Source organism: Budorcas taxicolor, chromosome 8 (assembly GCF_023091745.1).
Source record: "Budorcas taxicolor isolate Tak-1 chromosome 8, Takin1.1, whole genome shotgun sequence".
NCBI lineage: Eukaryota > Metazoa > Chordata > Mammalia > Artiodactyla > Bovidae > Budorcas > Budorcas taxicolor.
The window spans coordinates 80,853,318-80,878,010 of NC_068917.1; the positions used below are offsets into that span (position 1 = coordinate 80,853,318).

The 24,693-nt window shown below is 41.7% G+C and overlaps 1 protein-coding gene across 1 annotated transcript in view; it reads left to right on the forward strand.

Moving 5' to 3' along the window:
• NTRK2 (neurotrophic receptor tyrosine kinase 2) overlaps window positions 1-24,693 on the forward strand; it is a 393,599-nt gene that overhangs the window by 276,687 nt on the left and 92,219 nt on the right. The window contains exon 14 of the mRNA XM_052644926.1: window positions 19,369-19,499. Within this exon, the coding sequence (XP_052500886.1) occupies window positions 19,369-19,499 (131 nt within the window). The remainder of the gene's footprint in view (window positions 1-19,368; window positions 19,500-24,693) is intronic.

The window sequence follows — 24,693 nt, forward strand, 5'->3', positions numbered from 1 at the left end:
TGTGTCTGTGTGTGATGCCCACATGCTGAAATGAAGAGGGAATGGAAAACACAGCAGAGCTGTTGAAATTTAAAGGGAAAGTATGTCTTTATTAAAAGTCACTTGGGAAATGGAAGCTGTTCAAATCAGACCATGTCTATGAACCTACCAGCCAACCAAGAAAGAGGACTAATTTCAACTTTTAACCTGCTTTGCTTCGGGGCAAGGTTCAGATAATGAATGCTGGAAAGGCAGACTGAAGCACTGAGCTTGGGTTGGTTCAGACAACCAAGTTATTAAGATCTGGGCTCTCCATCCACAGTGCCATACTGGCCCGTATCTTCCTGTCCTTCTCCTCCCCTGCTTCATATTTGAGGCTCCTTTGCATCAGTTTCTTCTCCCCATCTTCACCTCACCCCCTCAGAGCTTATATGGGTCCAGTGAAAAGTGACACTTGACAATATGTTTTGACATTAAATACAAGGATTCATGACATGGGTCCATATTTAAAGGCATTGGAAAGGTCTGAAGGTGACCCTAGCCTAGTGGTGTTTGTGCATGTGTATAGCAATTTCACTTCTGAGAAATCTTGGATAGAAGACCAAGGGATGAATTAAAGAACCTTTTTGACAAATTCCAGTGATTTTTAATGAACTTTTTTCTTTGGCAACTCTGGATCACTTAATTTGGCAGCATGGTTAAGGGAAAATATGATTAAGACAACTATTTATGCTTCTGAAAGTCAGGTGGAGTATGGCAGTTGAATGAGCTGAGTGAGTAATTCTCTTGCTCTGATTATCCAGTGACGACTTGACTCAGGATTTGTAGCTTTCCTTTTATTTTCATTGCCACTGCTGTGGTACAGGGGCTTCATGAGTATGTTGTCGTTAATGCAGTGATCTCCTAGCTACTCTCTGTGTTTCTGGGTGCATTTAATACACTGTGCATATTCCTGCCAGACAATAAGTTGTTGTGGTTGTTCAGTTGCTAGGTCATGTCTGACTCTTTGTGACCTCGTGGACAGCAGCATGTCAGACTTCCTGTCCTTCACCATCTCCCAGAGTTTGCTCAGATTCATGTCCACTGAGTCAGTGATGTTATCTAACCATCTCATCCTCTGCTGCCCTCTTCTCCTTTTGCCTTCAGTCTTTGCCAGCATCAGGGTCTTTTTCAACATACTGCATTTATAATGCCACTCCCTTTTTCAGGAACCTAGATTCTGCTTGTGGAATCAAAGCTAAACCTTCTCATCTAACCTTGGGCTCTGTATGATCTGGTTCCATTTAACCTATCAAATCTTCTGTTGAAACTTCTCTCCCACCACCTCTTACTGCACCCCTGATTAAACAGCAATTTTAGTCTCACCATTCTGACTTCATGCTTTTGCTTCTTCTCCTTTATTTCCAACTATTCTAAGAAATCCATTTTTCACATGAAAACCCAGAGCTTTTCTTAATATGTGAAGCCTTTCCTGTAATTACCATTCACATTAACTTCTCCTTTCTTGAGTTCATATCTTTCGAGTAGACAAATGTTTGGCACTATTTTTCCACTAGTGTTTTGCATTGATCTTAACATTTTATCTACAAGTCTTATCTCCAGAATGATTTTTTTACTTTTGTGATTCGTGATCTGCATAATGCCACTATGCCTTTCTGGTGTAAAGAACACTGAACTTGAAATTGAAAGGTCAAGCTTGGGTTCTGGTTCTATAACTGTCCAGCTGTGTAACCTCGGATAAGCCCCTCAACCTCTGAGCCTCTGCTTCCTTAGCTGTGAAATGAAACTCAGGAAACTGTTCATAGCCCATTCCACAGATCTTTTTCCGTGCTCATGTAAAATAACATGTCAGAGTACTTTGTAAGCCTTTAAGTACTCCAGAGCAGAAGGCCCCATTAGTATTATAGTTTGTCTATAATAGTTAATGTTGAATTGAACCCCAAAAATACGTCTGTAAGGCACTATTTATCTTGAACACCAGATTGCTCAGTAGCAGTGGTCACACCATGTAACCATTTATGGTTACTATATATACTACATTTATACACCATTTATACTACATTTTACTTTTCCGAGTGCCTTTTATTTAGAATACCATTTTGTTCTTGCTAGGATGCAAGGGTCAGGGATTTCTATTCTCATTTTACAGCAGGAGGAGAGAAATGGAAGTTGGACAGATATATGAAGTGAATTGCTGTTAACTCGTGTAGTTAGTCAGCTTCCCAAGTGGTTCAGCAGTAAAGAATTCACCTGCCAATGCAGCAGAAGCTGCAGGAGATGCGGGTTTGATCCCTGGGTCAGGAAGATCCCCTGAAGTTGGAAATACCAACCCACTCCAGTATTCTTGCCTGGGAAATCCCATGGACAGAGGAGCCTGGCAGGCTACAGTCCATGGGCTCGCAAAGAGTCGGACACGACTGAGCATGCACACACACACGCGTGTCGTAAGTTACAGCAACGATTGGACTGAGGCTTCCTTTCTGCCTCTTCAACCCGGACTGCAAACTGTGGTTATTTTCACTCACTGCTTCCCCCACCACCACCCTGGCCCCTGCCATGGGGCACTTTCCTCCTTATTTCACACTTTTCTTCCTCAACAGACATTTCCCCCTGGGTCTTCACTGGTTCTCTCATGGCTCTGGTGAGATCCATCTGGACTTGTATGGACCTCACTCCTGTTCATTGCAGTCATGTGCATATTCATCTCAAAATCTAAGAATCTTTTATTGTACCTTCCAAATCCTATTGGTTCACTCAAGCATTTTATGGTAGGAGAACCTGGATCACATAAGTGACCTGGGTCCCATGTTAAGTCCTAACTATCAGTTCAACCCCATGCAGATTTCATTCCTCCTGAGGCATCAAGTTCTCTCTGGAGGCTTGTCCGCTCAGCGCTAGGTGAGGCTGACATCATTTAACCACACCCATAGGAACAAATTGCCATCAGCTGATTACTGCCTCCACTTCAGTATACCATAAAATTTAACAATGGCTTATTTTTTATCTTCTGTTATCTTATTTTTTATTGAAATATAGTAGATTTACAATGCTCTGTTAGTTTCAAATGTGTATTTATACATAATATATATAGATGTATATGCATATGTATATGTATATATTCTTTTTAAAATTCTATTCCATTACAGGTATTATTGTAAGATATTGAGTATAGTAATTCCTTGTTTATCTGGTTTATATATAGTGGTGTGTATCTATTCATCCCAGACTCCCAATTTATCCCCACCTCTTTCTCCTTTGGTAACCTTAGATTTGTTTTCTCTGTGAGTCTATTTCTGTGTTATAAATAAGGTCATTTGTATCTCTTTTTAGATTCCGTATGTAAGTGATATCGAATGATATTTGTTTTTCTCTGGCTGATTTCGCTGAGTATGATATCTCTAGGTTCATCTGTGCTGCTTCAAATAGCATTACTTCATTCCTTTGATGACTGAGTAGTATTCCATTATAGGTCTACACCACATCTTTCTATCCATTTCTCTTCTATATCTTTGATATTTCAATAGTGCTGCTGGGAACTTCAGGGCTCATGCATCTTTTTCAATTAGTTTTCCTCTTTTTCCAGATATATGTCCAAGAGAGGGATTGATGGATCTTATCATAGCTTTTAGTTTCTGAAAGAAATTTCATTCTGTTCTCTGTAGTGGCTGTACCAATTTACATTCCCACCAGCAATGTAGGAGAGTTCCCTTTTCTCCATACCTTCTCCAGCGTTTCTTATTTGTAGATTTGTTTGATAATAATCATTTTAACAAGTGTGAGGTGGTACTTCATTGTAGTTTTGATTTTCTTTTCTCTAATAATGTTAAGCATCTTTTCATATGCCTCTTAGTCATCTGTATATCTTCTTTGGAGAAATGTCTATTTAGTTGTTCTGCCCATTTGTTGGTTTTATTGTTTGTTTTTCTGACACTAAACTGACTGAGCTGTTTGTATATTTGAGAAATCAATCCCTTGTTGATCCCATCATTTTCTTGAATGAATTTTATGTAATCTACTCTGAATATTTGATGTCATTTTAATACTTTAGACCATGCTAATTGCAGCTGTAAGTGGTTATTAACATTTAACAACAGAATTTTTAATCACCCAATATAAGTAGTTTCCTTTGTAATAGTTGCATTGAAACTTTCTCAGGAGAAGGCAGTGTCTAGAAAGGACTTCATTATAAACTTGGGGAACCAGAGCAAGAGCCAGATTAGCTTGACCCAATATAGGATCCTCAACAGGACCCCATGCTCAGTGGGTAGGGATGGTTCTCGCTTCTCTAAAGCAGTGTAATTAGGTAACATGACTTAGCTGTGCGCTTTTTATAACAACTCTCCAAAAACTGAATTCGTAGCATTGACTGCAAAGTTTGGAAGTATTCCAGCTGACAGAAGCACACAAAACATGTTCTTGTCCTAAGACAGAGAGGAATGGAACCCAAGCACCATGACTGTCATATTATAAATCTGCCTTCAGTTCATACACTGCCTTTAACACAGTGCTTCTTGATGTGAGTTCACACCCCAGCTTTTGCAGCTCATCGGAGATGGAGAGTGTAAATAGGCAGAGGGCACAAGAGATAAATCTGGTAGCTGCAGAGGAAGAGTGATTTGACTTCTGGGCACAGGCTACAGCCATATTCTGCTGACTTCATGCAGTCCTTATCTTCCCTGCCTTCCCCTGTTCTTACACTTTTGAACTATGTGCTGTGTTTGGTTGATAAATATCTATAATGAGAAAGACCAGGGTATAATGAAAATGGCACTGGATTTGAGGGCAAGCAAATGGTTTTGAGTCCTGGCTAAGCTCTGGGAAATTAGCACTTTTACTGTGCCTTGCTGTCTTCATTTGTGAAATAAATAGGTTGTTTAAGGGCCTCAGGCACCCTGGGTTGAGCTCTTGAGAACATTCCATCTGCGTGGAGACTCCAAGGAGAACTTCCCTAGTAAGGTACTGAAGACATTCTGCACAGATTGCTGACTGGAGTGTATCTGTTTGCCCCCTTATCCATAACAGTGAAGTGAAGGAGAGGCTGGGGCTGTAACGGCTGAGATTTTTCATTAGATTTCTGGAAAATAGATGGAGCGTGGTTGCCATGCTGATACATGAAACATAGAGGAGAGATCTTCAGCTCAGGATATGCCATGGGGATCTGAAGTGGAGGCAAGAGTGCCCTTCGGTGGAAGCTGCAGTGGCTCCAGGCTTGGGATCAGCAAGTGCAGCAGGTTCAACAGAAGGAAAGAGTGAGAAAGGGCTTAAAACAAGGGAGGCATGAGAGATATACACTCCCATCTCCAACTGGGCAGAGAAGTGGATATATATTTATCTTCATACAAAAAAGAATCTAAAACATTTCTGTGCAGAAATTGCCAGACTGTCATAGAGGATAAAGCCTGGTAGTAACATGGGTATTAGAACTCCAGAGTACTGTTCTCTTTACTCTGACCTGTTTATACTCTAGCCAAATGGTCCATTGTCCGCCTGTTCATCCTAAAGCAAGGCATTCCTATCTATGTTCTACCAATGATCCAATTCTTAACTAACCTTCCTTTCTGAAGTTGGCAATACTGACTAAATAACTCAGGAAATCCTTATTGGCTACCCAGACTTTCTTCTTTCAGTGTAAATAAGATTCAAGATCCACTCTACATGTGAGGACAATAGCAACTGAAAGAGAAGATCTGAGAGAAAAACTGACCTTGGAGGGTACAGAAACTTTTTGAGTGGAAGAAAATTTTAAAGAAGAAAAAATGTTCTCTGATTTGAGATTTGATACACATAAATCAAAATTGGATAGCTAGAAAAAAGGAATTATAAGATAAGGAACTCATACAAATTAAATCTATGATGGTAGAAATGGAAGTTTCAATCATAGGTATGAAAGATACAAAAGAAATTCTTCCAGAATAAAGAGCAAAAAGGCAGAGGCAGACAGAGCTAGAGAAGAAGAGAAAAAGAATTAATTCATGAGAGAGAATTCATACAATTCGATTGTATCAGGAGAAGTGGAATATGATTATTAAGATTTCCAGATAATAATGAGAACTGAGGAAAATGGTAGGAGAAAATTATCAAAGGAAAAACCAAAAATGACTTCCCAGTGTTGAATAAGTACCATAGACTTCAATCTGAGAGGTCTGCTAAGTACCAGCAGGAGAAATGAAAAATCTGTCTGTTTGAATTTTATGCCAGAACAGTCTTCATGGTTAGAAGAGAGAAGTCTTTTGATCTTGTTGCTATGAACATCCTTCTTCAAGTGGCTCAGAAGTTCTCTACAGGGCATTAGTCATGAAACACAAATGTAGACCCAGCACTCATTTAGCCTTGTAATATACAGTATTAAGCTGGTCATATCAACATGAAGTGAAATGTTAGTCTGTCAGTCGTCTCTAACTCTTTGTGACCCCATGGACTGTAGCCCGCCAGGCTCCTCTGTCTATAGGATTTCCTAGGCAAGAATACTGGAGTGGGTTGCCATTCCCTTCTCCAGGGGATCTTTCATACCCAGAGATTGAACCTGAAACTCCAGCATTGCAGGTGGATTCTTCACCATCATAGTAACATAAAGTTTATTTATTGCAGTTCAAGTTTTAGAACCATAAAAGCCTTTATTGTATCATATTGTGAATGGAATGTACATGGCAATAATATTGGCACAGTTGTAGTAAAGGCCAAGCTCAAAGAATAAACCCCAATGTGTGAATGGGGTAGAGAGAAGATAGGAGTGCTAATACACCCATATATATGCTTATATACAAAGGGTGTCAGGATACTGGCTGAAATGGAGGTATAGTATGATAGATAATCAATAGAATAGCTAAAAATTAATACAGCAGTTAATTATTGGACTGAGTAGGAGGTAGTATGAGCAAAATCCTCCTCTAATAAAGTGGAGAATCAATAGAGAAGTCTTAAATTGGGAAAACAATAGCTTATTAATTAGAGTTATGGCAATCACCCCTAGAAAACCAAAATCCAAATTGTATTATATTGATTTCCCAAGAGAGTAAGACCAAGGACAGGGAGGAGAATGGAAGGGTACAACTTTTTTCTTAAGGCTCTTGGTTTTTTATCATGTGCATGTATTACTTTCCTTTTTCTGAACATTAAAAGATATGAGTTCCTTTCTAACTTTCAGAGTTTCTGTTTGTAAAGATACAACCTAACAATAAGCCACATGAAATAGCTAATGTTTGTCTCATTTGGGTCTGCAAACATGGAAAATTCATTTGGTTCAACCTAAATAGATTTCTTGCCTGGAAAAAGCCATGGACGGAGGAGCCTGGTAGGCTGCAGTCCATGGGGTCGCTAAGAGTCGGACACGACTGAGCGACTTCACTTTCACTTTTCACTTTCATGCATTGGAGAAGGAAATGGCAACCCACTCCAGTGTTCTTGCCTGGAGAACCCCAGGGACAGGGGCCTGGTGGGCTGCCATCTCTGGGGTCACGCAGAGTTGGACATGACTGAAGTGACGTAGCAACAGCAGCAAATAGATTTCAGATTTTGGACTTTAACGAGGATATGCCTTAATATGAATATCCAGTACATGAGCAAGCCAGTGACATTCTGGCAGTTTGGAAATGTCTTAATTCATTACTCAACAACACCCTTCTTTCTAACCAACATTTCAAACCCTTTCAACTTACAGGGGAAAATTCAAATGGCACATCCTACAACCCTATACCCTCTATTTAAAGAACTTACTTTTTCTTCTAAACATGCACAAGTCACAACCCTGTATTTCAAACATCTGTCATTGTGAGTTGTACACTCTTCCTTGTACAACTGTTATCTGTGTACTTTGTGTCTCATCTCCCTAGTAGACTACAGTTCCTTTAGGGGAAACATTTGTGTTCTGTTGGGAGAGACTGCCTGGTGGGCTGCAGTCCATGAGGTTGCTAAGAGTCGGACACAACTGAGCGGCTTCACTTTGACTTTTCACTTTCATGCATTGGAGAAGGAAATGGCAACCCACTCCAGTGTTCTCGCCTGGAGAATCCCAGGGACGGGGGAGCCTGGTGGGCTGCCGTCTATGGGGTCGCGCAGAGTCGGACACGACGGAAGTGACTTAGCAGCAGCAGCAGCAGCAGCCTGGTTTTAAAGACAGTTCTAACTTGCCTTGCCCACTTTCCAGCTGTAGGGCTTTGGGCAAATTGCTTAACATCTCCAAGACTTATTTCTCCCAACCTCCAAAGGAAGATAGTGATGTCTCTTCTTACGTCCAGTAGGATGTCTGAATAAGAAATTGTATGCCCAAGGCTTGACATAACACCTCGTATGTAGTGGATATACAATTAATGACCATCAGCCTGACTTCCTCTTGCCCTTATTCACCCTTGAACCTTCCCCAGCATCAAACACAATTCTTTACACATAGAAGCTTAAATGGTGAAATGAGAAAGAGAAAAAACAAAAAAAGGTATGTTGGAGTGAAAGATGCTGAAAGTATTGAAAAATCCTTTAAGGAAAACAAAATTATCCCTACCTTTGAGAATACAAGTTTTCTAGTAATCATATTGAAGAGGAAATACCATAGTACTCTGTTCAGTATATTGTCTAGTAACCCATCCAGAGATGGAAAACACGTGATGCACCCAAAAACGTTGTTTGTGATCCTTTCCTTTTCGTTCATCACATATCATGAGCTCTACTAATCACTGCCTTTCTGTGGAATTGAGGCAGTTCTGCAGCCATGGAAAGCAGCCTGGGAAGCTGGCAAGGAATGCCAGAACTCATGAAGTGCCCACTGGCTCCCACTGTTTCTTAGGCTAAGTGCTTGCCCCATTCTCATGAGTTCAGAGCTTTCCTCATGAAGAAAAACTTGCTTTTCTAGAATTGTCTCAATGACTCCAAGGAACCTTTCCTGAATGGCCCCACCTTCAGAACACTTGTTTGGCCCCTGTCATCTCTGTTTATCACATTCTGACCACATTGTCATTATATCTGCATTTCTCTTACCCTTACTAGAGTATGTGCACAGAGAAGATACTCAATATATTTAAGCTCAGATAAACTGTCCACAATTAAGACATAGAGTAAGGAGGCCACTGAATGCACACTGGGGTGTGTGTGTGTGTGTGTGTGTGATATGTGAATTAACCCCACCAAAGATGAAACATGTCATGCACAATGGAGCTTTCATTCAGAAGTACATTGGTAAAGGCCAGCTAACTTTAAAAAATCAATTAGGAATATAAGTGGCTACCAGTTGAAATTATTGAAGAAATGATGGTTTCTGTTTGGAGAGCATAGAATGGGGGATCCCAAATGATAAAACAGACATCAGCATAGACCCCTCAAATGGAAGATGATGCACAGCTTGGGAGGGGGACAGAGGGCATTAAAGGGGTGTTTTCCATCCTCAGAAGCAGGTAGAGCATTAGGGCTTAGGGACACAGGGTTGGAGAAGTAGGCAGATAAGCCTGTCTGGCCCACCTGCCAGAATCTTGTACATCACTCTGCATAATTATTCTTGAAAATACAAACATTGCTGGGGCTGACTGACAAGTATTGTTCCAGCAGGGAGGGCTGTCAGGGCAAATCAATCCAACTCTACCACATGCCAGAGTGTAGAACAGATATAATTTTGGCTGTTAGGGGCTGTCAAAGCGAAGGATGTGCCGTATGTGTATTTTGAAGTGTGGTGTTCCCTTTAGTCTAACAGCTTGAAAGATTTCTGGGGCTTTCCCCCTCTCTGGCTGTTTTCTACAAGAAGTTTTGAGTATTTTAATTTCAGATAACTCAAGTCTTTTATCTAATGTGAATTTCAGGTTAGACAAAACCCAATCTTACCTTTCTTCCCATAGCTGCTCTGCACTCATTCAACACACGGTATTAAAATTTGATTTAGGAGGAAAAGGTCCTTTGCTGCCATTGGATGTCATAAGGGGTATCCAAGTAGGTACCTGGTGCACTCCCAGCAAGGCAAACTTACCTTGTAAGAGTCTGTTTTGCCCATCACTAGACCCAGTGCAAGGCTTAGCCTGAAGGGTCCCACTGGGCCTCTTGGGAATCCCTGAAAGTCCACTTCCTTCTTCAGTGGTCCAGCATCAAAGCTGAGGCCCTTAGAAGATGATTCACTCAAAATCTTTCCACTCTCTGAATTTTTCTGCTTCATCAATCTTATTGGATTCCCAGTGTCTTCCCCAGTCATCTGTCCCACTAGATTTCTTTTCCTTCCTTCTCTCCTTTTTTTCCCCTTCCTTCCAATTTGCGGTACCTATTTAATGTCTTGCTTTCTACTATTCTCCTTGGGGCTTCCCAGGTGGTACTAGTGGTAAAGAACCTGCCTGCCAATGCAGGAGATGCAAGAGACAAGAGTTCGATCCCTGGGTTGAGAGAGTACCCTGGAAACGAGGAAATGACAACCTATCCAGCATTCTTGCCTGGAGAATCCCATGGGTAAAAGAGCCACAGTCCATGGGGCCGTGAAGAGTCAGACACAACTGAGTGACTGAGCACGCACATTCTCCTTACTTACAAACACCCTCAAATCTCTCCCTCCTCTAAATCCCCCCAGTACCCATCCCTGAGAGTCACTGTGTCATCCCTAGACCCACCTGTCTGTCCCTGCCCCAACCCTCCACTTGTGCAATCTCCACTCACCACCACCACTTCCTAACCTCTCACTTACTCCCCGGCCCCAGAAGTCTCCCTTCTGCTCTCTTCTGGCTCATCCTTGGCCCTTTCTCCTGCCTCTCACATCTGTCCACTTTGGTCTTGTTCTAAGGCTCCTTGTTTTCTGTCTGTCCCTGAAAACATCAGGATTAGTCCTTGGTGACTTCACCTGTTCCCTTTGGGGTCACAGACTTGATCTCAGCCTCCCTGTGGTCTGTCACCCTGAGCTGTGTGCATTTCTTGGACAGGAGACTGGAGAGGAAGGATGGATGAGTGGCTGGATGGAGCCCACCTTCCCGCTCAGCATGGGCCTCTGTGAGAGGGAGGTCGGTAGTTACTTCTAAACTTGCCCCTCTGCCTCTAGTTCGACTACTGCCAGAATCGTTTGTTCTTGTCACTTTTCTTCCACGCTCAAAAGTCTTCTAGATAGAACTTACATATAAAACAAATCCAAGGATTCACTGATTATGGAACATGAATGTGCTGAAGCAGACCTAAAATACTGTTTAATCTAAACTCTTTGATTTAAAGACAACAAAATGAAGGCAAAAAGCAGTGAAGTCATTTGTCCATGAGTCCAGGCTTGTTTATAAGGACTTCAAGGTCCTCTCTGATCCAACCTCATCTTCCTTTTGCTACATATTGTCTGCTCCTTCTCTTTAGGAAAAAAATAGGACAAATCACAACTTCTTAAATAGCACTGTGGGCTTTTTCCTCATCCTCATCCTTGCTTTTTCTCTTCCCCCTCCTTAAATGCCCTCTTCTCTACCATTCTCATCTCTTGTTCAATCACTCATCTATTTTTGCATGTTCATGTTATTATTTATTCATAAAATAGTATTGATTGCCTAATATGTTGTAGGCCCAGCAGTCGGTGTGGAAAATTACATCTCTTCTTTAACCCCATCCCCAAAGCATTCCTGAGTAAGCCCATAGACATTGATTTTTATGCCATTATGATGATAAGCACTCTAGACTCCCTGTGTAGTGTTTGACTGAGGGTGGTTTTTGTGTCATATGTTTTTTCCTTATTGAGCTCTGCCATAAGAAATATTCTTAGGATGCTTACTATTTACACTACAGATGTTGTTAAAGACATTGATTTTCAATGTAAAATCCATTTGATGTATTCCTTTCTTTTATTTTTTTGATGTATTCCTTTCAAAACTAAATTCCATGAAAAATTTTACTTATCATAGGAATTTCTGTGCTCTTACTTATGAGTAGTCAAAATTTTATAAATTATTGTGTTTCCCTCTTGGCTTCTGCTGCCAGGAAACTCAGAGTCAAATTATGGCAATTTTAATAGCTATGTGGAACCTTAGAATCTGCACATTTGCATTTCTACTTATCTTGTTTTAGCCTTCTTTTCTGTTTTCTCTGATTTGAGTTCTTATTTAAGGTTTTCTTTTCCCTTGCATGATTGCATAAAGTACCTGAAATTGCTTTAGTCATGTCCAACTCTTTTGTGACCCCGTGGACTATAACCCGCCAGACTCCTCTGTCTGTGGGATTCTCCAGGCAAGAATACTGGAGTAGATAGCCATGCCTTCCTCCAGGGAATCTTCCTGACCCAGGCATCGAACCCACATCTCTTATGTCTCCTGTGCTGCCAAGTGGGTTCTTTACCACTAGCGCCACCTGGGAAGCCCTAAGAATACTGGAGTGGGTAGCCATTCCTTTCTCCAGGGGATCTTCCTGACCCAAAGATCAACCCTTTGTCTCCTGCATTGCAGGCAAATTCTTTGCCATCTGAGCTACCAGCGAAGTCCAGGCTATAGTACATGCTTAATGAAGGTTTGTTGAACTAAAGTGATAAATGTAGACCCATGATCCCCAGGTGGGCAAATTCAAGCTCACTTTCTCTTTCACTTTGTCTGTTGTAAGAAGGCCAAGGAAAGATAAAGTGTTGTAGTGGAAAGAATTTAAACTCTGCCTGTTACCAATTGTATAATACAAATTCAGTTCAATTCAGTTCAATTCAATTCAGTCGCTCAGTCGTGTCAGACTCTTTGTGACCCCACGGACCGCAGCACATCAGGCCTCCCTGTCCATCACCCACTCCGAGAGTTTACTCAAACTCACGTCCATTGAGTCAGTGATGCCATCCAACCATCTCATCCTCTGTTGTCCCCTTCTCCTCCTGCCTTCAATCTTTCCCAGCATTAGAGGTTTTCAAATGAGTCAGCTCTTCGCATCAGGTGGCCAAAGTACTGGAGTTTCAGCTTCAGCATCAATTCAGACGAGTTATTTAGCACATGTGATCCCCTCCTTGTTACTTTAATCTGAAAATGGAAATAAGGATACCCTACTAGATTGCTGTGAAGATTGATAACCTTCGTAAACCTCTCAGCACATTTCCAGGCCCTTAATAGCAATCAGCACATATTAGGGTCTCTCTCTTTCCTTCCTATTTCCTTGTTTCATTGGAAATTGCACTTGGAAAAAGGTAAGTGGATTGCTCTATGACCACAAGTTAGTCAATTAATTGTAGTGTCATCTGTAAAATAAATGTAACTATTGACCTCATTCAGAGGGATATGAAAATTAATCGATGGTAATGCACATTGGGATTTTTTGCTGAAAATTGCTTAAGAATGGCTCAGTATTGTTACATGTTTTATTTTATCATTAATGTTATTTATGAATATTTGGCTTTGTCTTGTCCTGGTGTGTTTTACATCTCTGGTCTTAATCACATTTATTTTCAATATTATCCAAACTTATATCTTAATAATAATAATATAGATGACATTCAAAACCATAGTTCCCATCTTTCATATAAATTGACTTTTTCAAGGTGGATGATTTAACCTGTTTCAATATGCTCCTTATGATATAGACATTAAGATATTTAGTAAATAATTTTTGTTACTTGCATTTAAAATCAAGCTCAAGCATTTTTCATAGCTTTGGCATCCTACTTTATGCACTCATATTTTATGTTTATTGGCCATTTTGTAATGATATTCTTCATTATGAGATACTTGATCCATTTCAGATGATAAATGTGAATGTTTCAAGTATTTCTAGTTGAAGAGATGATTAACTGAATGATATACCTGTTTTCACTTTACTGGCAGGGAATGCTCACTGCATGCAATCTCAAATAGGGGCTTGTGTTACAGAGTCCAAGGTCATTCTCCTGAGAGGGGATCTGAGTTCTAGCTTGGTCACTTTCTAGCTGTGTGGCCCTGGGAGAGTCACTTCACCTCTCTGAGACTCACTGGCCAACTGTCAAACATGAGGGAGTCGGTCTCAGTGATCTTTAACTTCTGTTTCCATCACAGCATCTGGTCCTCTGCACTGGAACTGCTGAGGCGGGCCGTACATTTAGGTTTGTAGGGAAACATAGAGATTCCTCCTAATACAGAACATTATTTTCTGGGGTATATTATTTATACAGTCCTACTCACAAATATAAGATGTCTTTCCTTTTAACTGCAGAGTAGTTGGCATATATTAAAGATTCCATGAATGTCTCAATTTAAGGTCCATGTGATGAGTAGGATATGTCCAGGGGGACAAGGTTCTCTGTGATACTCTATTACTAAGGAAATGGGAGGATATGTTTCCAATTTCAACTTTAAATGGGTGGAGTGATATTTATTTATTCATTTTGTTAGTTTTAGATTTAGTAGTAATGAATATAGACCTGGGTTGAACTGTAGACTGCATGTATATATAGGATATTTACTTCTGGGAGAAGTTGATACTAGGAATTTTATTTAAACCATCTGAAACTACAAGCATCTCCAACAACTACTGAAACTTCTTTGTGGCAGAACGCATTTTTCAGTGGCTGGAATGTGATGCTAATGCAAAACTAGAAATCTACTCAGTTCTGGTACTTAGGAAGCAAATGCCCAAGTGCAGTGAATTTCCACCCTGGAAAATTCCATTAATGATAAAGACATCCACAATATTTAGTCCCTCATCTCAATTATTACTTCTGGTCATCAATTTCTCCCTGATTCCATAGAGTAGATATATTTGTACAGTAATCTAATCACACCTTTTGTTTTGACTATATGAACATACATAGATCAGTCTGCAGACCACAGGAGTTTGGTGGTCCCCACACCACACACACCTCTTCCGGGTACTCCTATCTTTGGCAAGGTGAATTTTAAAAAGGTACTTTTTATAAAAAAAAAAATTTATTTAAAGAAATCAACTATTGTCTTGATGTTTTCCCCTTCAAATCTAAGAAGCTATTTATGGTAGAGTCTGGGTGTTTCATTTATTTATTTTTGTTAGTTATTCATATTGGGTTTGAAGTGGTTTTACTTGAGTCTCCAAAGTTAAAAGCAGAGCTTCGACTGACCTAAGAAATAAAGAATGTAAAAAGTTTTAACATGCTTACCCGATAGCTTATTTATCATGGAATCTTTGGGCTTCCCTGGTGGTTCAGATGGTAAGGAATCCACCTGCAGTGCAGGAGATCTGGGTTCAATCCCTGGGTTGGGAAGATCCCCTGGAGAAGGGAACATTTACCCACTCCAGTATTCTTGCCTAAAGAATTCCATGAACAGAGGAGCCTGGTAGGCTACAGTCTATAATGTTGCAGAGTTAGGCACAACTGAGTGACTTTCACTTAGACTCACTTGGCCCAAATGTTCCTAGGGCTCTTTAAGGCAGTGTTATTCAAAGCGCCTGTCCACAGTGAGATTGTCTCGAATAGAAACCAGTGCATTCCTTTTTTCATTAGGAAAGTCTTGGGACTTCCCTGGTGGTCCAGTGATTAGGACTCCACACTTCAAGTTCGATCCCCAGCCAGGGAGCTAAGATCCTGTATGTGTGCAGCTTGCCCCCCACCAAATAATGATAATAATAACATAAAATTTTAAAAAAGAAAGTCTGACTCCCAAGAAAAAGTCTGCTAAATGCCACGCAAACAGCCAAACCAAACTTCCCAATGCCTTTCCTCTTAGCTGCATTGCTGAAAGACACAAGATGAACGGCAGCTGAGTGTTTGTACAACTTGGGCAAACTATTAACACTTCACCTGTCTGTGCCTCGGGCTCTTAGAATGCTGGTATCAGGAGGTAGAGGGAAAATGTGAGCAAGGAGCTCAGTGAGTGAGTGAGGTAGCCAAGATGTCATAGTGAGGGGCCCAACGTGGTACAGGCTGATGGCTCCCTAAGACAGATGCTTTGAACTGGTTGCGGCTCTAGCAGGAGATGGTGGGGTGTGGAGGGTGGTGGGTCATGGTCAGACATCATGCCCAAAGGCCTTGATGTACCTGGGAATGAAGGGTGGGGATGGCTTTCATTTGAGAGGACTGGAGGGAGAAGTCATGGGTGTCCTCAGGCACATTATGGTGGTGGTGTTTTAGCTGCTAAGTCATTTTGTATCTGACTCTTTTGCGACCCCATGGAACTGTAGCCTGCTGGTCTCCTCTGTCCATGGGATTTCCCAGGCAAGAATGCCTGAGTAGGCAGTCATTTCCTTCTCTAGGGTATCTTCCTGACCCAGGGATGAAATTTTCCTGACCTGCATCTCCTGCATTGGTAGGCATATTCTTTACTGCTGAGCCATCAGAGAAGTGCATCCTCAGCAAAGCCAAGGTTTTATTGGAGCTGAGGAGGTAAAGAGAAGTTTAAGGAGAGATTTAGGATACAGGGACCTACTGGATGATGGGCATTTCGCCCAGAAGAACTGATGGAAGGACTTGTGAGGGAGATGAAGGGGTTAGCATTGGCTCTGCTTGGGGAAGTTATGAGCAATTTGGCAGTTTGAGGCTGGATAAAGAGGGATGGTCTGAGAGGGTACTGAGGAATTCCTTTGGTGATTGAGGGAAACGGGCAATGAGGCAGTTTGGGATATGTTTCAATGCTCTCCTGGAGAAGAATGGGAAGAAATTCTTAGCTCAAGTATATGATCGCTTCAGACTACTTGTTCTTCCTACTGCTGACATCTTGGAGAACTGAGCTTTTTTATTGCCTGCACATTCAGTAGAATTATTGTCAGTTAACTGAAATCATAAAACTGAACAGTATTTGTCTCTTGCTTCTATTATCATTTGGCACATTTTCCAACAAATATTTGGATAGCACCAGCTGTGTGCAGAGCACTATGAAACCCTGGCAGAAATGCAAATACAGACAAAAACTTGTTACCTGTGCCCCTCAGTGGCTTCCAGTCTTAGAAAAGAGGAATTCCTTCTATTTAGATGGAGTACATTGGCAAAAGGCCACTATTCGTGTAATCTACTATATCCCAAACATAGCAAAGCAAATTAATGCAAAATAGCCATTTTCTGAAAAGATGTGTCTGCTGCCTTCAAGGCCAGTGTGGTAAAACTGGTCTCATCAATTTTAGCTTGGAAGATGATGAAGTTGTGGCTTTATCTATAGCTTTAGAAAGTTATTTCCCATCAACCTTTTTTACTCCTTGGAATGAAAGAGAGGGTGGTGGGGTGGTGGGGAGGGATGGGGAGAGAGGGAGAAAAGGAAAAGGAAGGAAAAGGAAGGAAAGAAGGAGAAAGAAAGGAGAGAGGGGAGGAGGGAGGCAAGAAAAGTGTAAATCAAATGCAAAAAAAAAAAAAAGTTAAATACTAGCCTTGATCTGGTTAGAGTGTAAAGTAAATCAAGTGGCAATTTAATTCTCAATGAACATATGACAACTGTGGAGTTAAATATTAGATTTAAATAGGGCAGCTAATTCCCTGCAAGAATTACATTCATCTCTTTATATGGGCACTCTTCCTAATGAACACGTCTTTCCCCTCTTAAATTCAGGCATTGCTGCTGGAGCATGAGAAATTAATATACATTCTTAGATTCATTAATAATGTTGCTCATAAAAGACCTTTTGATTTTTATCACCCTGAGTTCCCAGAGGCCCAAGGAAGCAGCCATAGCTCCAAACCGCATGAATTATCAGGGGTAAAATCCTATTAAAGCAAAACCTTAATCACCACTTGCATTTTATATCAAGTTGTATCTAAGAAGAAACTGTATATATCATATCCATCAACCTAGCATGGACAAATAAATGGTATTACAGTCCTTCCACAGAATATTACAAAGTAGAAGCAAAAGAAGTACTACTACTACTACACACAGTGTAATTCAGTCTCAAGAACAATGTTGAGAGATAGATGTAAGACAGGGAAGGATGCATGTAATATGACTCCATTTATTAGCTTCAAAACAAGCAACAGTCTCTCACTGGGGAGATGTCAGTGGTAGCAAACCAACAAGGGAATGATTAACACAAAATTCAGGATAGTGATTATCCCAGGGAGGTGAGTCGGAAATGGGTACAATCCAGAAAGAACACAGTGGTGCTTCAAAAGTACTAGTGATGTTCTGTTTCTTAATGGAATGGTGACTTCATGGGTATTCATGTTATTATCATGATTAAAACTGTAGAGATAAGCTTTGTATTTTCTTTGGAACTTTTGATAATTTGAACTGGCTGTTGAACTAAGCAGGAAGGAAACTGGGAGGTTATTTTTACCTTTTACTCTCTTGCTTACATACTTCCCTTTCTCTCATCACACTTAGCATAACTTACAACTGAAACAAGAACTTTCTGGTGCAGAAGAAAAGTTACAGACTCTGGGTTCACACAAACCTGAGTCCACATCCCAATTCCTCCATTCCCACACTATGAATCATTGAAATTCCTGCAGACTCAGTTTCCCCATGTCTAAAATGTAGGAAAGAATGCTTCTTAGAGTCCAATGAGAGAATATTGTTGACTGCACATTCCAAGCCCTAGAGGGACTCACAGTCTCTTTTTTCAGTATGCCACTCAGGGATGAGAAGTTCAGAAATGCCTGGTGGCAGTGACCCAGTGGAAGCCCTGGGCTCGGGGATCCAACGCTTGATGTGCTGGGTGACGAGGCCCAAGCCTCGTCCTTGTAAAGTCCTCTATCCTCTGCAGAGTCTCTTTTCGGGCTTCTCCACCAGCTTTGTCCTGAGAATCATTCACTTGCCTCCCACTGTGCACTACCAGGCTCCCAAAGAACCACCTTGGGACCGCCTCCTGCCTCCTCCAGGAAGATGATGGATGAGTGGCATGGGCCAGCTCAGCTCTAGATGAGAAGAATAAATCATCCCCCTTCCCCTGATGCTTCTGTGCATGTCTCTTCTTGGCTTTAAACAGCCAAGGCTAGAACCTGCTCTTAGAAAGGAGCTAAGGAAACCAGCCGTTAGCACAATCGGCTAGCCATTTCTGGTCTAAATGGAAGGAGTCACCAAAACTCAACCATGGAGCCCACCACGTGAGGAAGCAAAAAGTGAGGTGAGGACACAGCCTTCATCAGCAATGCACAGATCTTGCATTTTCCCTTTGTGTCCTCTGAGCCTGTCTCCCTCAATAAGCTGAAGGGGCTTAACAAAGGCTCAGGGCTTCCTAGCTAGCTCTCTGCTTTTCCCACTAGACATAACTGATGAATATATGCAAAGCATCTGGCTTATGAGAGACCTGCCATTCATATCCATCCCCTTCTCAATTCTCCCCTTTCTTGGTCCATAAAGATCATGAATGATGTTTTGCAGCCAACAGCTAAGTGATTCCTTTGGTTCTATCAAAAACAGTGATTCCATTCTGGAGAGCAAGCCTAAACCACCGACTGCCTGGAAGCCCTTTTGGACGTAGAGGATGGATGCTGAGTTTATCCTCCAGTTTTCCATGTGCAGAGGAGAGACTTTAGGCCTGTGAGCTCAGGATGCAGCCTGCCAACTCCTGCCCTTTGCCTTCAGCTCTGGCTGCCTCGATTCCAATTTCCCTTCTGTCTTTGTCTTACAGTTGTTCAGCACATCAAGCGACACAACATTGTCTTGAAAAGGGAGCTAGGTGAAGGAGCCTTTGGAAAAGTTTTCCTCGCTGAATGCTATAACCTCTGTCCTGAGCAGGACAAGATCTTGGTGGCTGTGAAGGTAAGCGAACACTCCAGAATGTCTCATTACCCATGATCACTACTCACGTGTGGAAGTGTTGCTTTATTTTATTTTATTGCAGTGACCGTTTCAGGAGCAAAGTACATCTACCATGGAGGATGTGTCCAAATTCCTTTAAGTGATGGACAGTGGGAAGGATGTTTGGGGCACAGGGACAACGGGTTCTGCTCAGGAACATCTTTCCAGCCTGCAGGCAGTGGATATCTCTGAGTTAATCTCCCCAGTCAGTGTTAACTGAACTCTGGACAGAGGTCATTGGGGTCAAACACAATCCACCCCACCAAACTTGGAGACTTCGCTTTCTCCTCAGATTGCTCGGAGCGTGTCCAAGTTCAGCTGGAGCTTGTCTCATGTTCAGAAGACCTGGAAAGGATACTGTGATCTTCACTTCCCTCTCTCAGCCTCATTTCTGCTGAGAAGTTTTGTTATGTACTTACTTTGTCCCTTCCAAATATCTCCAAGGCCCTAGACATGGCATCTGGAAGGGAACATCTCTGGGGGATGGATCTTACCGCCCTAGGAGACACGAGATTTTATTGAAAGACAGAAGTCTGAAAATCTTTTGTCATAACCATTTTTCCATAAACTCTAAAAAGGAGACCTGAGGAATCCCCTGGCAGTCCAATTGTTGTAAAGCTCCATGCTTCCATTGCAGAGGATGCAGGTTCGATCCCTGGTCAGGGAACTAAGATCACACGTGCTGCATGGCATGGAAAATAAAAATAAAATAATAAATGCCTATGTGTTAAATTACAATAATTTTTTAAAGGAGACCTCATTTTCAATATGGAGAAGGAAATGGCAACCCATTCCAGTACTCTTGCCTGGAAAATCCCATGGACGGAGGAGCCTGGTGACTACAGTCTATGGGGTTGCAAAGAGTCTGACACGACTGAGCAACTTCATTTTCACTTTTCACTCTCATGCATTGGAGAAGGAAATGGCAACCCACTCCAGTGTTTTTGCCTGGAGAATCCCAGGGACAGAGGAGCCTGGTGGGCTGCTATCTATGGAGTTGCATAGGGTCAGACACAAATGAAGCAACTTAGCAGCAGCAGCATCTTCAATAAAATTGTTAAGTAATTAGCCTCCAATTAAAATAAATAAATTTATATTAAAAAAATAAACATTATTGAAAGGGCTGAAATTTCCACTGGACCCTCTAAATCACAAGGATTAACACAAATAGCACAAAAAACTTCAGCATATCTTTTACATGTGCACTGTAAAAATGTTTAAAAAAATCACCAAGGTACAATTTATGTAAAACACTTAAGAGAGGCATGTGTTTATAAAATGAATTAAGGGCCAAATGAATAAGTATGTGGCTAATGTAATAAAATGTAACTTTGTGACCTAACGTAAGATGATTGAGTTTTGGTTTTTATTTGTTCATTTGGCCAAACAAAGTATTTGCACAAGTGGCATTTATTTCCTCATTATAACCAGGACAACTTTCTTTGCGAGTCGATGGATGTGTTTTATTTATTTATTTATTTTTCTGGTCTTTTAATGCTTTAACTTTTATTCGTTTTTAATTGGAGGATAATTGCTTTACAGAGTTGTCTTGGTTTCTGCTGTATACCTACATGAATCAGCCATAAGTATATATATGTCCCCTCCCCCTTGAACCCTTCTCCCATGCCCTCCCCATCCCACCCCTCTAGGTTGCCGCAGCGCACTGAGCGGAGTCCCCTGTGTTACACAGCAACTTCCCACTAGTTATCTATTTTACATATGGTACTCTGTATGTTTCAGTGCTACTCTCTGAAGCGGTCTCACCGTCTCCTTCCCTCATTGTGTCCGCAAATCTGTTCTTTATGTCTTCTTCTCTATACCTGCCCTGCAAATTGAGCTGAGGTGGATGAATCTCATTTCATCCTATTATACAGAGTGAAATAAGTCTGAAAGAGAAAAACAAATATTGTATATTGACACATATATAACGGAATCTAGAAAAATGGTACTGAGGAACTTTTCATTTTTTAAAAGAGATATGTATTCCATTACTGTTGTACTCAGCCTTAAAATACTTCAAAATATGCTTAATGGGTAACGGAGGAGAGAAATAAAATGATTCTTAAACTTTCCCAACCTACAGACTAAACATAGTTTCTGTTACAGTTCATCCTAATGAAACACCATGCATTTGCTTTCCTCGCCATCAAAAGTAACTAAGCCGAGTGGCTCAGATACACTTAAACTCTCAGGAAAGGCTCCTAAAAAGCTATACTTTGGGGTGAATAAAGGACAGGCCTTTCTAGGGATGAGAAATGTAATATCTATGGAATAAACATCATCTCACTAAGATAGGCAAGTGGAGGGGGTAGTGAGACAGAGGAGAGAAGAGGGGAAGGGAGATGCGGGAGAGAATCAAGGTCAAGCGGGGTGAGTGGAGTGAAAGGAGAATCCTGCAGGGACCCTGAGGATGTTTAATTCCTGCTGCTGAGAAGGCTTCCTCTTTTCTTTCATTTACTCAAAAAGTTTGTTATTTTTTTTAAAGCACAAAATGTTCAGAACATTTGGCAGTGTTATATCTGCAGTCTTCGCTTTCTTCTGCTGTTATCTTTTTTTACCCCCTTTGGAAAAATGGGACCAAAAGGTGCCTCTATTTTTGGAGATTCAGAGCCTGATATAAGGATAGAGCTGGAAGACATTCTGGGAACATGTAACCCCAATCTTGCATGTGTCATAGACAAGGACAATGAGGACCCTGGGGCCAAGGTCTGGGCCATGTTTCCCACTGATGTTTGGAGGCCATCCAGGAAACTGTTCACTTCATGAGGTCACAAGGTGAAAGCTTTGAATGTGAGAAAATCGTAGGAGATGAGGGAAACCTAGAGGATAGTGTAGGAATAGCTGAGAGGCCTCAGCTCGGTAGTGTGTGCTCAGTTGCTTCAGCCGTGTCCGACTCTTTGCGCCCCCATGGACTGTAGCTAGCCAGGCTCCTCTGTCCATGGCATTCTCTAGGGAAGAATACTGGAGTGGGTTGCCATGCCCCCCTCCGGGGGATCTTCCCAACCCAGGAATCGAACCCACATGACTTATGTCTCCTGCATTGGCAGGTGGGTTCTTTACCACTAGTGCCACGTGGGAAGCCCTCCGCTTGATAGAAATAGACTCAAAATTTCTCAGCGGGTATCGCCTTTCATGTTCCTGTTATTTCTAATTCTGTGCTTGCTCCTCTGTACTTCTTGCAGTGTCCTTAAGGAGCCAGTGCTACCCAGCTAAATCCAGGGCACCTTTAACTCAGACATCACTTTTCCTTCCAAACGCATGCTAAACAGGATTTCAGAGCTTAATCTAGTAAAGATGAAGGATTAGCCAGTGTCAGCAATGTTCAGCCAATGGTCCTGCCCACAGCATACTTCCCATCACTACTGTTGGTGCTGCTGCTGCTGCTAAGTCACTGTAGTCGTGTCCGACTCTGTGCGACCCCATAGACAGCAGCCCACCAGGCTCCCCTGTTCCTGGGATTCTCCAGGCAAGAACACTGGAGTGGGTTGCCATTTCCTTCTCCAATGCTTGAAAGTGAAAAGTGAAAGTGAAGTCGCTCAGTCATGTCCGACTCTTCACCACCCCATGGACTGCAGCCTTTCTTTAAATCCCGATCACAGCCCTCATCCCATGTTCCACCCAGACCCAGGCCCCAGTCCCCATGAACCTCCTGGCTTTGCCAAATAATTGTTTGCAGATTAACAACCCACGATGAGTGTGTGCTCTTTAATCAAAACTGCTGAAAAAGAAAACAAAGAAAATTTGCCCCTTTCTCTCAAGTAGTGAGAAAAAAATAGCCACAGCTTAAACAGTCATTTCAACTACAAGGTCATACACCAAAGAAATCTCATCTCCCTTACCTCAAATGTAGCCTTTTGTGGAAATCAGAGGCTTTGCTTACCTTGGCCGGAATGATTTCAAGCTTCGGTGGGGCGGGGGCCCATTTTAACTGTGAGATCCAGAGGCCACAGCCACGCAAGGAACAAGTCCGGGTTTCCGTGGGCTCTGGGATGAATGGGATCAGAATAACACATGGAGCTGACTCTTGCCGGCCTGACCTGCTCATGTTTAGGCACGTGGGCCAATTGCAAGTGTATTCAAAGACTATCTGAGAAGTCTGGGAGGAAAATGTCTATGGTGCCTTGCTGACCACAGTAAAGGAATTTTTTTAAAAAGGAACTGAACGTGGCCTCCAGGGCCTCCATAACCTGTCACCTCTGAGGAGTGGCTGCCGGGGCTGCTTCTCTTCCATTGGAGGCACCCAGGGATGTTTGACAGTCTTTCTGCCCGTTGCCTAGCAACCCCTGCAGCATTGATGATGCATGCTAAGAAATAGCAGCTATTGTCCTCTTTCCTTCTCTAGAAGGAGCTGACTGGTTTGAAATCCAAGGTTTTACATTCAGACTGACAGATGTCAGGTTCCTGTAAATTTTGACGCTGCTTGTTCCAAATGACTAAAGAGCTTGAGGGATCCGCAGAAGTCAGTTTAAGATGGGAGTTAGCCTAGGCTTGTGCAGACCCCTCAAGGGTTCAGAGCCTGAGCCAGCCTCTCTCATTAGAGTATCTGCTTGTTTGGATCCAGTCAGATTGCCCTTTGCTTGATATTTTTGGATGACCTTTGTTTCTTAGTGAAATGGATTTGTGCCTTCCCACTGAAAGACAACTGGAGAACCCAGAGAGAAAATGAGATGCATAGAAACCAGTCTTTGATCAAAATAAGTTCCTTTATCTTTAACTCAATTGCCAAGGAAACACTTCATTGCAGTTTCTCTGCATTAGCTGTGGATGCATTAACTATTTTTGGCTCCATCCAATTTGCTTTTCAATAGCTACAATTCCTACATTTCCTTGTGCTGTGAATGCACGCTAATTTTCATTTTTTAAAATATAGCCACAAGTGGGCTTTGTAGGATTCATAGTCTCTCTTCCCCCTCTCCACTAACTCAGGTGTATTCCTAGAAACACAAGAGAGGCCTTAGGAATCGTATCTATAACCCACGTCTCGTGTTTTATAGATGACAGATCCAGAGAAGCTGAGTGACTTCCTTGAGGTGCGAGTTAAAAGGAGTTATAGATGCTGCACAAGACTTGGCAAGGTGCGAAACAGTGATGTCTGAGCTCAGCAGGCACTTTCTTTATATCTAACGAAGGGCTTTTTCTTTTCATATTACTAAAT